Source organism: Staurois parvus, unplaced genomic scaffold (assembly GCF_062004578.1).
Source record: "Staurois parvus isolate SC_StPar_1 unplaced genomic scaffold, SC_StPar_1.0 ptg000118l, whole genome shotgun sequence".
Taxonomy (NCBI): Eukaryota; Metazoa; Chordata; class Amphibia; order Anura; family Ranidae; genus Staurois; species Staurois parvus.
The window spans coordinates 4,054,485-4,067,639 of record NW_028317914.1 but is presented as its reverse complement, the minus strand read 5'-3'; the positions used below and the strand labels follow the sequence as shown (position 1 = coordinate 4,067,639).

General features: G+C 40.8%; 1 protein-coding gene across 2 annotated transcripts in view; it reads right to left on the bottom strand.

Annotated features, from left to right (window-relative positions):
- ASAP2 (ArfGAP with SH3 domain, ankyrin repeat and PH domain 2) overlaps positions 1–13,155 on the bottom strand; it is a 326,350-nt gene that overhangs the window by 188,212 nt on the left and 124,983 nt on the right. For both annotated transcript variants that reach the window (XM_089672021.1, XM_089672023.1), the window contains exon 3: positions 3,298–3,443. In XM_089672021.1, coding sequence (XP_089528147.1) covers positions 3,298–3,443 — 146 coding nt within the window. The remainder of the gene's footprint in view (positions 1–3,297; positions 3,444–13,155) is intronic.

Below are 13,155 nucleotides of genomic sequence, written 5' to 3'. Positions count from 1 at the left end.
AGTCTGCATGCCTAGGTGCTTGATTTTATAAACCTCTGACAATGGAGGTGATTGAACATCCTGAATCCAATGATTTGGAGGAGTGTCCCAATATGTTTGGCAATACAGTGTACAGTATGTATAAAATTGTTATAATCTTCAAAAAAAAAATGTAATAAACCTTAATGAGACAGTCAAAATAAATTGACCGTATCCTTAAACAAATATTCATATTCAGTGAGTATTGGCTGATAGCAGCCACAGAAGAGTAGGACTAGTAATAGAACTTATAAAGAACAAAATGCAGGGACAGTTTGAAAACAATTCTCTCTGCTGTTCCATGAAAAGCCTCATGAGTTTTCATCGGAATTGAAGACAGATCGTACAGTCATTTATTCTATTTTTCAATGCTGAACAAGCTGCATGAGACAAAATGATGAAAGCAATTGCCATGCTGGACAGCTCCCATGCGATGTCATTTAAATGAAGTGTATAGAGTGAGCCTACACATTCAAAAAGCATGCAGCATGATGAGTGAATGAAAGTCGGTTGTGTCGAGTTTATTATTGTAGCCAGCATCACTCTTTATTATACTGTGGGTACAGAACAACCAGCAGGGTAGATTCTAGACAAGCACAATCCAGGCTGAGAAGACACAATGCTCAGAAAATATGACACTAGAAAGCCAAACACTACAACGGGGTGCACCTTGGGTGACAACTGATCTTGTTCGTGTGATATTAAAACTAACCAGTCAATGGCGTTAAGTGTGTTTTTGATTAGTGCTCATGCGCTGATGGACGTGAAACACTTATACAGAAGAAATAATTAAATTAGACTATAGCAGCAGTTCTACATTTGTGCAACGTGCCACAATACATATATAGCTCAATTCAAAGTGGACCACACATCAGTATTCACCGTATGATCATGTGCATATGTTTCAAACATTTAACATACAGTATAAATTGCCTTTAATAAAGTCCCAAATAGTGAAACAAGTGCTTGTGCTCAGCTTAACTGAGATGCTTAATTTCTTCAGTCAAATCAAGGTGCTCCACTGTGCTCAACAATGTACCCCACATGGACTAAAACTCACCCTTAGCCAATGACCATCTATTTCTAGAGTAGTCTATAGCACTTTGTGGGGCATTCCTCAATGTTGAGCACAGTGGAGCACCTTGATTTGACTGAAGAAATTAAGCACCTCAATTAAGCTGAGCACAAGCACTTGTTTCACTATTTGGGACTTTATTAACGGCAATTTATGCTGTATGTTAAATGCTTGAAACACATGCACATGATCATATGGTTAATACTAATGGGGGTAAGTGGCCTGAGACAGTCGGCCTAGGGAGCAGAAAGCATAAATCTGGCATGGCTGTGTTGGAGGAGCATCACCCTCTAATGGTGTTTGAACCTTATTCTCCCTGCAGATGGAATGTCCTCCTGACTGGGGTCTGACTAGGAGATGCAAAAGAACACAATATGTAGCTATGTCCCAACAATTGTATGCAATACAATATTACAGTTCACTACAGTATGACACTCTTGGCACTGACTTTGAACGTGTTAATAGAGACATTCAGCTCAGTACCAATTTTTTTTCAACCATCGCTGGTGGTTTTTGATTTGGGTCAGTGGCAGGGGAGGACTGACAACTCATGGGGCCCCTGGGCAATAGGGGATCATGGGGCCTCTGGGCAATAGGGGATCATGGGGCCCGTGTGTCCTCGCCCAGACTCAAACCACACCCAAAAAAGCCTATGAAAGGTACCAGGGGCATCTCATGGGGCCCCCTACTGACCCTGGGCCCTCAGACAGTGCCCGAGTACCCCAATGGTTAGTCCACCCCTGGTCAGTGGTTTCCCATAATGAGTTGCCATAATATTAAAAGAGAAGTGCAGTATGGGCAAAGCTTTTTTAGGCCATACATGTCTTGTGGATCACAGGAGTGTACTTACTTTTGAAGGGGCACAGCAGACAGCAGTTGCTGACAGTCATTGCTCTCTGCTCAGAACAGACCAAGAAGGGAGCAATCAGTTTTCACGTGATCTCTCAATGCAGCAATGCCCAGACTATTTACTGACCTGATTTATTAGGTGGTTTTCTATTCAAACACGATTTAAGATGTTACGAAAATTGTGATGTGCAACAATTTACACTCATCTCACTGTAGTCTTAAATTAAGCTAAAAAAGTTCAGCCTACCTGCTGACCCCCTATCCAACAAGAATGCTATTATTGGCCAGCAATAAACTCTCAATGGATAGCGAGGCAATAGGTCATCAGGGATTAAATATAAAAGTGAATGTATCAGCTGGTGTACTGAATAGGCTTTTCTGGACAAGAAAGGTAATAGGAGGCACCTTGTAGTGCCCACTACTAAGCAGTGATTTTTGTTTCTAATGCTCAAACTAGGAGACATGTTCACTTTCAAGGCAGTCATTCAGAAATGCATGCATACATTTTCAGCTATCTTCTAGCTGAAGCAACCCTGGAGCCTCAACACCCAGGAACCTGTACTATGCAAATAACTTCAGCAAGGAAATCAGCATATTGGCCCATTCCCTACCATGCAAAATAATTGGTTAGAAAGGCTGCCCAAGCTATTGACTGGCCAATGGTGAGGAGTGGAAGACTAAAGATGGCAGGCCAAAAATATATATATATATCAGTTACAGCAAGAGCTCACAGATTTTAATGCTAGCTGGGTCAAGAAACCAGTTTATTCTAAGGCTTGATTCACATGTGGATGTAGATAGTTGCCAAAGATCGATCATATGTCCCTGACCGCAGGTTATCCTTCCACATGCCATTATAGGTACACCTGCAAACAGCTGTGCCTGCTGTCAGGCTGTCAATTGTTAGCTAAACAGACACAACTATCCACAACAACCTATGAATCCAGCCATAGGAATGCACTGGATTTCTGAAACAGCTGGCACTAAAATCCCATGTGAATGTATATTTTTTTTTGTAATAGTCTAATAACAGAGCTCGGTCTATAGACTTACAGTGAGATTAAAAAAAACAAAAAAACACTAAAGTACAACCACCGTACTGCAAAAGGTGTTTAAACAAGGTAAATAAAACAAGTAATAACAAGGGTACATATCAGGGTGATAACATTCATGCATACACCCCCAAAAAATAATTGTAATTGCATTTATTTTCATTGTTTTTGGACCGTGAGATAAAAATATGTAGCTGTCTGTAAAAATGTACCTCCAACATTATTATACAACTCACAGCAAGTACATTGTCATTCCACAGTCACTGCACAAAGGATCTGGAGAATAAAATATATCTAGCTCACCAGGTTTTTAAAAAGTGCAGTCAGCTCCTTAGTGAAGACAGAGAATTTCAGGAAAGCTGTCCCCAAGTCAGGGTCATCTCGGCAGACACAATTGCTTCCGAATTTATCCAGTGCTTGTGTATACTGTTCTTCATTCTCAACGTGACCTAAAGAGAAACAACATAGCAATTCATTAAACAAAGAACTCTAGCAAGGACACATACTACACTTCCAATGTCTACTATGAGGCTCTATGCAGCTGTTTATGGGTCGACGCAAGACTATAATGGGGATCCAGATAGAGAACTCCACTGTGCATAAAGGCTACTTTATATCTTTTACAGAAGCAGGGCTTTGCCTTAGTTCTAAGGACAATGTATACTACCATAAAATCGTAGGATAAGAAATACTACTCTCTCTGTCCAAATCTTTAGCAATCTCCCAGCAATGCTAACCAATGCACCAGTTGTAGAGAAGACTTTCCCAACCAGGGTTCCAGGAAATCCTATGGCTCCTCCAGAGCTCCATTCAATCCGTTTAGGGCCAGCTTGAGGGTTCCTCAGTGTCAAATAGGTTAAGTAAAGGCTGTCATAGTTTCAGCTAAAGGGCTTGGAGGAGGTATACGAAGCAGAGACAGCCAAGTAGGGTTTCTGCTTGAACACTGCCCCCCCTTTTGACATAAACAAGATGACATGATTCAGACGAGAAGAATAAAAATGATTCAACCAATGTATTTCACATCACCTTTCATCTTGTTTTGTTTCCAATTTTACTTACTAGGATGACGTTCAAAAGAGATGGAGTCCATACAAAGGGTATTCCAAAAGTGATACAGAAATAAAGTATAGCCACCATCACTGATTACTTTTGGTAGCAAATATGTTGAGACATATGGGTTTGGATAAAACAAACCTACATACTCACCCTAGGTGGATGCAGCATCTATCCAATGCTGCATCTGTTCCATGACGTTTCCAAGACTGAGAACTGAGAGATCAAAGAGAGCTGATCGTGCAGTTCTCAGCTTTCAGTGAGCAGACAGCTGGTGACGCTCATTCACCAACTCTGTGCTCTGCCCCTCCAGAGCTCCCTGAAGAGAGGGAGAGGCTGGCTCAGGCTCTCAGCAGCTCACTGAGAGGCTCAGCCAGCCGTTGGTCTAGGAATCTGGGTGGATCCCATATTGTAGGGATCTTTTCAGAGCCTGGACCGGCTCTGTGATGTCAGCCAACAGCAAGCTGTAGCCCACTGTCAGCGAAAAACGGGTCAGAGGAGTGCAGAATGAGCTGCATTTCTCCATCTACTCAGTTTAGTGAATTGATTGATCTCTCTTGTTCAGCTGAGTGACAGAAATAGAGGTGTGTATAGCCAGCCTTACATCTACATAAACTGAGAATGAAGACACAAAAATGAGAGGATGTGCAATCAATTTTACGCTCATTTCGAAGACTATGTCTGTCTAAAACTGAACTGCTGTGCTTATTTTGGAAGTTCTCACACCAGACACAATAGAATACATTTTCATTATGATTATTTTGCTTGACAGAGAAAATCGCAGGCAACAGATTCATCCGAGTCTCCCATTTTAGAACAGCAACGTACTTAATCTGAACCGGCAAAGATTTTGACACTTTTCCTTACTGCTATAGTTCCCAAGGAATAGTCCATTTGGACTAACCTTTTTCCTTCGCAGTGCTCTCTTGTTTAAAAAGCAATTCCTGACAATAAATTAAAGTAGTTACTAAGCTTTCAAGGGAACAATGCAACTGTGCTAAAGCAGTATGTTAATTGAACTTGAAAGGACATATTGTATAGTCCATTACAGCTATAGCCCTATAGCTATATACCCCATAGTACCACTGTGAATACACTAAAGCTGGCCATACATTATACACTTTTCTTCAATTTCCTTTAGCTTTACCTTCAACTATGTAGTGCAAGAGCCTGCCTGATAGCATACAGGCTCTTGAAAGTGTTTGGTTTTGGTAAATCTAAAATTGTACATGAAAATTGTATACTGTATGGCCGATCTAACTGAAGCCTGTGCTTTCTCGGTCTCTTAAGTGGACCATGCTTGGCTCGAATTTCAGATTTGGCAGGAATTGGCTAAAATTAGAGCCATGGGTGGCCCTGTTGGAACCTCCTGGCACAACAATATTTGGTTTCAAAATTGAAGGAGTCTAATAGAAAATTATTGGCCAAATAGGTTCAAGTATACAGATAGCTGCTGCTATCACAGTTGTCTGAATACAGTAGCTGGCAGAGATTGTTTTCATCTATGCAGTTTAGTATAAATGGGAATTTAAGCGTGTATGGTTATCCTTAGATTCCTTTTTTCTTTTTTTTTTTATCCGTCTCACTCAGTCTTCCAAAGCAAATTCAAATCTGGTGGCTGTAAAAAAAACATTAGTAGGGACATTTTACATTGGTATGTATGTGAGAGACAGCAAAAGATTGGTAGTGGGTGTGCTTGGGAGCAGTTCTCCTGCCTCATAAGAAGAAGAGGTTCTCAGAACATCAGATTACCAACAATAAAGCTGTTCCGTTATACCAGGGGTGTCAAACCGACGACCCTCCAGCTGTTGCTGCTAACACCCAATCATATACCATATGAAAATTCTACAATATTAAATCAAATGGTGCAGCGCTAACCTATTATCTAAAATTATATTAATATAATTACATATGTTTGGAGATTTATCCCCTATTAGAGATTCACTTATTTGTTACTTTGGACTTTTACATTTTATTTTAGATAAGCATCAGTCGCTGTGTTTGGGTTTTGTTTGAGTGATATTAATCCCAAATTAAGGGATCGGTGACACATTATTTTATTGATTGTTTTCACATTCATCTAGTCCCATTTGGACGGTTTGGATTTATAGTATATTTCTTTCCAAATCACCATGTTCAGTCACTTCTTGGATGTCACACTGGATCCCTGAGCGGATCAGTTCACTTTGTACACTTTATCTCAGTCCCATTTGGATCTGTTTATTTTCACTTTCTAATCATTATATTTTCACTATTAGATCCCAGAAGGGATCAAGTTCATGTTTTTGTCACGTATGTAATTATATTAATATAATTTTGGATAATAGTTTATTTATAGGTTAGCGCTGCACCATTTGATTTAATACCTCCAGCTGTTGCGAAACTACAAGTCCCATCATGCCTCTGCCTTTGGGAGTCATGCTTGTAACGGTCAATCTTGCAATGCCTTGTGGGACTTGTAGTTTGGCAACAGCTGGAAGGCCGCCAGTATGGCACCCATGTGTTATACAATAAAGAAACATCCGGATGGACTTATTTATGGACCAAATAAAAACAGAAAAAATACGAGCGCTGGATAAACAACCAAAGAGCGGATAGCATGAAAGGCAAACACCAGGAGCCTCAAAAGAAAATAACGTGCCATCGCATGAAACGGGTTAGAGAGGTGCCTTATACCCTGCGACGTCACACCACATGGCCCCTGTGGACGGCTGGCGGCCATTTTGGAATTCCCTGCTACCAGCTGCTCACTACACATGTGAGTAGGATTTTTCAGCTATTTGTCTATTTTTCTGTTGTGGATAATAAAGTACTACACTATCAGAGCCTTCTGTTGTCTTGGCTCACTACTTCCGAGCCCCCCCCTTCTTCAAGGCTTATTGGGATGAGCTGGTGGCCACATCATGATTGGTTAGACTCCCCCCGGTGGCGAGACGACTACACGCCCTCTGATATCTGGTGTCCCTGAGGTTGTGATGTTTGCCCAGCTGATGCAGGCCAGATGACCACTCTGTGATCCAGTTCCAGTTTTCAGTAGCCGGATGACCAGGAGTTGGTGAACACTCAAATGCGCACTAAGATTGCGCTCTCTGGTTAGTGCAATCTACACTCATTTCTGCGGGAGGAATATGGTCACAGAAGTCACTTATTGTGTCACCTTTTTGTCCTGAAATTCTATATATTATGCACCGCAAGAACACTCTTGTTGGAGATTTTTATTCACCATCATTATCATTATTCCTGGACTTTTTAGATAATTTCCAAGATCTATTTTAGTATTAAGTGGTGTTCACTTTACCAGTTATTACATGCACCGTATGATCATTTGCATGCATTATTGTACTTATTAGCGCTGCATGGTTGTTTGATATATGATTTATGGACAAGGTAGGCTGCATTCCCTTTATGAGTCTGAAGATGATCACCTTACTGCTAAGGCCCCTCTTACACAGGGTGAACTCTGTTCTGATCAGCTCACAGATCCCCTGCCGATCGGAGCAAAGTGAGAAGGTGACACATCCAAGTCCATTCAGTTTCTGCAGCGCGGACATGGACAGAGCCCACTCTGCTTTATGGGCAGCTAGCAGTAAATGGACTCTGCTGTTTATTTACACCAGACTATTTTTCGATCTGCTCTGCCTAAACTAAAGAGGATGGATGGCCTTCAGCACTGGATTTCTGGTAGGGTCACCACTTATTGAACAGATATAACAAATCACTTTCATGGATATGTTTAATTGACTAATAGGGGAGCAAAAAAAAAAAAAAAGACAGACATTCATTGTTAAGAGTTACAAATACTTTAACCATTGTAAGGGTCTGCATGTGTGTGTAGTAGTATCTTCAGCATGTTATTAGAGGGGCAATTTGTGATTTTTTATATTTTTTTTAAATAAAATCTAAAATTTTGTATAGTGTGATTAAGACTATACCAAGGATATATATTTTGAGGAAAACTTGTCCCATTTTCCAATCTCAAAAAGTCACACAATTGAGTTTAAAAAAAAGATGCTTGTCCATAAAAGGTCAACTAGAAAAAAAAAAATCCCAGAGATGATCCCAAGGAAAGTGAAAAATCCTTATGAAATATGGTATGACTTGCTTCAGCAGGGAAAAATTCTTTTCTGATCCTTAAAGCTTGGATAAAATGGATTTGGAGCTCTGACTTTGTAATCCGCGCGCCTGTTGTGAGTCGGGGACTCAGAAAATACTGAAGCCAGTACCAGCTAGGCAACTGCCATTTTTATTAAGACAATGACAGCCTCTATTTTACCCTTGGCATGGGTTTGCTTAAGCCTATATTCACATTTAATGTTCCATGAATGCATGCAAAATTATACAAATGCACTTTTTTTGCACCATAATTATAGGACAGTCCATTCAGTTGAATGGGATGCCCTACGCACAAAAAAATTAGTTCATGCACATTTTTGAGGGCAGCGATTCACTTTTATTAATGCATTTATGGTGCCATTAACAATGAATGGCAACACAAGCACAACCCCCATCATGCATTTCATAAACACATGCAAAACTGTGTGATTCTGCGCATGTTCACAAAACACAAAAAAGTGTGAGTGGAGGCTAGTAGCCCTGAAGTGTAGCTGCAATGTGTAGCTTTTGCCGTTGAATGCAAGTATGTCTTCCTTGCATGAAGCTGTACAAGGACACCTGCAATTCCAAAGTACAAAATAATGGAAGAAAAAAAAACGCATAACATCTTTCCTTTTTAACTTTCCCTCATCGAACTTCTTGCATACAGCTAGTTTAGGAAGAAGATAGTCTACTAGTATGTGTCTGGATTGTTGGACTACACCCTCAGCGACAGCCTGAGAACATAATCTATGCAGAGAGGAACCTGCATGATCATGTTTATGTGTTTAAGGAAATGCAATTTAAAATTTCAGCTCCAGAAAGAGAAAAAGCCCCTCCCTCACTCCACTCCCCTGTAGCTAATTTAATCTATCTTGTTTTATTTTAAGGAAACGATCTTAAAGTGCATCTAAAGGCTCCTATATTATATTGTCGAAGAACAAAATAAGTGTACATACAATAGTTGAAAAAAAAAAAAAGCTGTCAAATTTTACTACACAGTCACTTAGACAAATTCTTATTTAATATTTAAAGATTAATATTTAAAGATACCAGCGTTGTTTTAAGTGGTGAGTGTCATGCCAACATCTTAAATTGCCCATACAGAATATGATTAATTTACAAACTCGCACTGCTCAGTCGGCTGTCTGGGTATTGACACATCTCTGACACACATAAGCGCTTGAATAAATGATTGTGATTTGCGAGGCAGCTATTTTTAAAGTGCAGAAGTAGCAAAATGAGCATATCTCCAGGGTCACAGGAGAGAACAAGTGCAGCAAGAAATAACAGGGACAATGAATGTAGGATACATTAAAATAATAACAAAAATAAAAAAGTGAATGTTAGGTTTAAAATTGGGCAAATACTATTTAGGTGCAACAAAACAAAAAAAGGTATTCAAAATCTTTGGTTCTTGTCACATTAGCGATCCTGGAACTGGCCAAAAAAAAACAAAAAAAGAACGCCAGTGACAGAAAAACTATGCAGAGCAGTGAAACATTCATTTGCTTATATGTGTTGCTCCTTCGCCGGCTGGATGGGTGAGGCATCCAGCCGGCGAAGAGAGGGAGTAATGCCAGTCAGTGAAAGAGCAACACCTACCTGCAGGCAAGTGTTTTTCCTGCATATTTTAGAGATTCCATCCCTGGAAAGTCACTAGTGTAATAGGGATCCCTACAATCTTTAAAAAAAAAAAAAGCAGAGACACATTCTGAGTAGTAAAGCCTGTGCCCTGCCTCATGTTGTAGAGAAGGACCCTCGCTACCGACAGCTCATATAAGCATGCTGGATTCACATCCATCTTACTGAGTGTAGTACAGTCCAGCCAGACATGCCGTTCCATCAGCTGGCTCTTTATAATGGAGAAGCCTCATTCACATACAGGCATACCTCGGTTTACGAACGCCTCAGTTAACATAATTTTCGGTTTACGAATGAAAAGCCATTGAAAATAATGCCTCGGTTTAATTCTTTTCGCAATACAAAATGGATTAATTGGTTTTCAATGCATTTCTGAAATGTTTTTTAATCATGTCCCTGTACAGTATTTATGCCTTTAAAGTGCACATTATAAAGAGTTTTGAACAGATAAAAAAGACTTTTCTTTTTTTTTTACTGACCTACGAAACGGATTAATTGGTTTTCAATGCATTCCTATGGGAAACCGCGTTTCAGTTTACAAATTTTTCGTAATAAGAAAAGTCCCACAGAACGCATTAAATTCGTAAACCGAGGCTGTGCTTGCATTTGAAAACGTGTTATAAAAGCTGATTCTTTTTAAATTATAATTTAAAATGTAAAGAATCCCAGAGAGAGATACAATGTGAAAGGCATTAAGATATACACGTACCACAAATTACAAGGTGAAAAGTGAAAGTCAAGTGGCATAACCACCAGGAAAAACACTGGTAATGATCACATTACAAAGCATGATTACGCATATGTGCTAAGGTCATGTTGGAGGTTAGAGTCCTGAGAATGGGAAAGGAAAATTAAACCTGTGGTGGTACGAAGTAGTGTTCTCAATGGACACTCTGACCTCGAGATCCATGCTTTAAAGCTTTAAAAAGGCAAAGACAACAGAAAGGGACAGAAGTAAGGCTGTGAAATTTGAATGGAGGAAATATAAGAGTTGAGGATGGAAAATGGGAAATCGGAGATTTGGGGAGGCCTGCAGCTGAGAGATTGGATGGAAAATGGAAGGGGAAAGACTAGGTCTCAGACAGTGGTAGTAAAAGAGAGCTATATTCTGAAGTAGAAATAACGTCAAGCCAATATTAGCAGGTTTTCCTGAGTTTATCTTCCCAGTGGCGAGTGGATGATGTAAGGTCTTCCATTTGCATTGTTTCACTGATGTGGACAAACAATTGTGTCATAGTGGAAGGTGGAGTTTTCCTTCAGAGAACTGAAATACAGGCTCTAGTGGCATTAAGGAGGTGAATTAACAAAGAATATTTATAACTGTTTGAGGCAGAGGAGATGAACATAGAACAAAAATGAGAGGCTCAAATTTGAGAGGGACACCAGTTAGCTTGAAGCATATCCTCTTCACAAAGTTCCAGTAGAGTTCAAGAAGGAGGCACTCCCAGAAGATATGGAGAAGGGTACCTCTCTGGGATTGCAACACCAACAGAGCAAGGAGCTTTGAGGGTACATCTTATATAGTAAATATGGGTTTTATATCAGCGTGTAAGTAACTTATATCCCGATCCTTGAACTCTACAAATTTCATGCTAATAACAAGATACAATCTATCTGGTTCTGTGTTAGTGAACAGCACAGTTTTTACCCCAAGTGGATATTCAGTTCAACTACTACAGAGTAGACAATAGAAAGTGTATGTTAGTGAAGTACAGTTGGTAAGCAGAGTTTTTCTAAATTCATGGTGTCTCTAAAGAATTGGTTAGAAGGTGATATATTAGCGATGGTAATGGAGCAACTGAAGTAGGTGCCAGTCATCCAAGAGTGAACCAAATTGAGTCTTAAGGACGGGATAGGAATAAATAGTTCTGCCTTTTAAAGAATGTAGGATCGGGGATGAGACTGTTTGACCAAGTTCAGAAAAGATGGCTCGGAGTGTCCTAGTGGGAATGTTGATGGAGACCACAATGAGGGTTAAAGGAGAGGGAAGAAAGGAGAGTTTGGAAATGCGAAAAAGATTGCATGCTATCCAAGTGGTAGCAATCAAAGGGTGGCACTTTGGTTCAGATGGAAGATGTCCACCTATCCATGGTATACCCTTAAGGGAGAAAGGGGAAGGGGGAAGGGGGAAAAGTCTTGTTCCAGCCAAACCCAAATTTCAGGAAATTCTAATCCACCCTTGGAGTCAGGAAATCCTAATCCACCCTTGGATTTTGGTAGGATAAGGGTCTAAAAGTTGATTCTGGCCTTCCCCCCACACATAGGAGGTGTAGAAAGGAAGAACGAGGATTTTGTAAGACATGTGAAGGCATGCTGATGGGTATGGTTGGGAGACGCTAAGACAGTCTGGGGAGAATCATCATTTTAAGTATACTGTTGGACCCAAACCAGATTTTCAGATGTCTGCAGGAAAGTTGGTACCTAGATATCGAATGTGTGATTGGGCAGTTATGGTAGTTATCCTAAAGTCCTTCCAACCCCATGTCCAATCTCTGGCAAACTCATGCAGGCTCCACCTCCGCAACATCTCCAAAATACGTTCGTTCCTAACCCCAGACACTACTAAACAACTCGTTCACTCCCTTATTATCTCACGTCTGGACTACTGCAACTCCCTTCTCACCGGCCTACCCCAACACAGGCTATCCCTGCTTCAGTCTATCCTGAACTCAGCGGCCAGACTCATCCACCTCACCAACCGCTCCGCTTCTGCCACCTCCCCTCTGTCATTCTCTCCACTGGCTTTCGATTGCCCAACGCATTAAATTCAAACTACTAACATTGACATACAAAGCCATTTATAATGCTGCCCCAAACTACCTCACCGACCTGATACCCAAATACCACCCAACCCGTACGCTTCGCTCCTCACAAGACCTCCTACTTTCTAGCTCCCTGGTCTCCTCCTCCCACGCCCGACTGCAGGACTTCTCCAGGACTTCCCCCCATCCTCTGGAACTCACTACCCCAATCCATCAGACTGTCACCTACCCTCCTTACCTTTAGGAGCGCCCTGACAACCCACCTCTTCAGGGAAGCCTACCCCACCCTCACCTAACAGCCGATTTCCTCCACTCCTCCTACCACTCCATCCCCCACAGCCACTTCCTCCTATACCACTATCCGCTCCCTCCTAGATTGTAAGCTCGAAAGAGCAGGGCCCTCGAACCCCTCGTGTATTGTTTTGTTACTGTATTGTCTCATGTTCTGTCCCCCACTATAATGTACAGCGCTGAGCAAACCTTTTAGCGCTATATAAATACTGTATAATAATAATAATAATAATAAAAAATTCTGACAGCCATCCAAAGGTTTGGACTGAAATTACAGAGCTAAGAGTGGTTTGGGGCACTTAAAGTGTTACTAAACCCA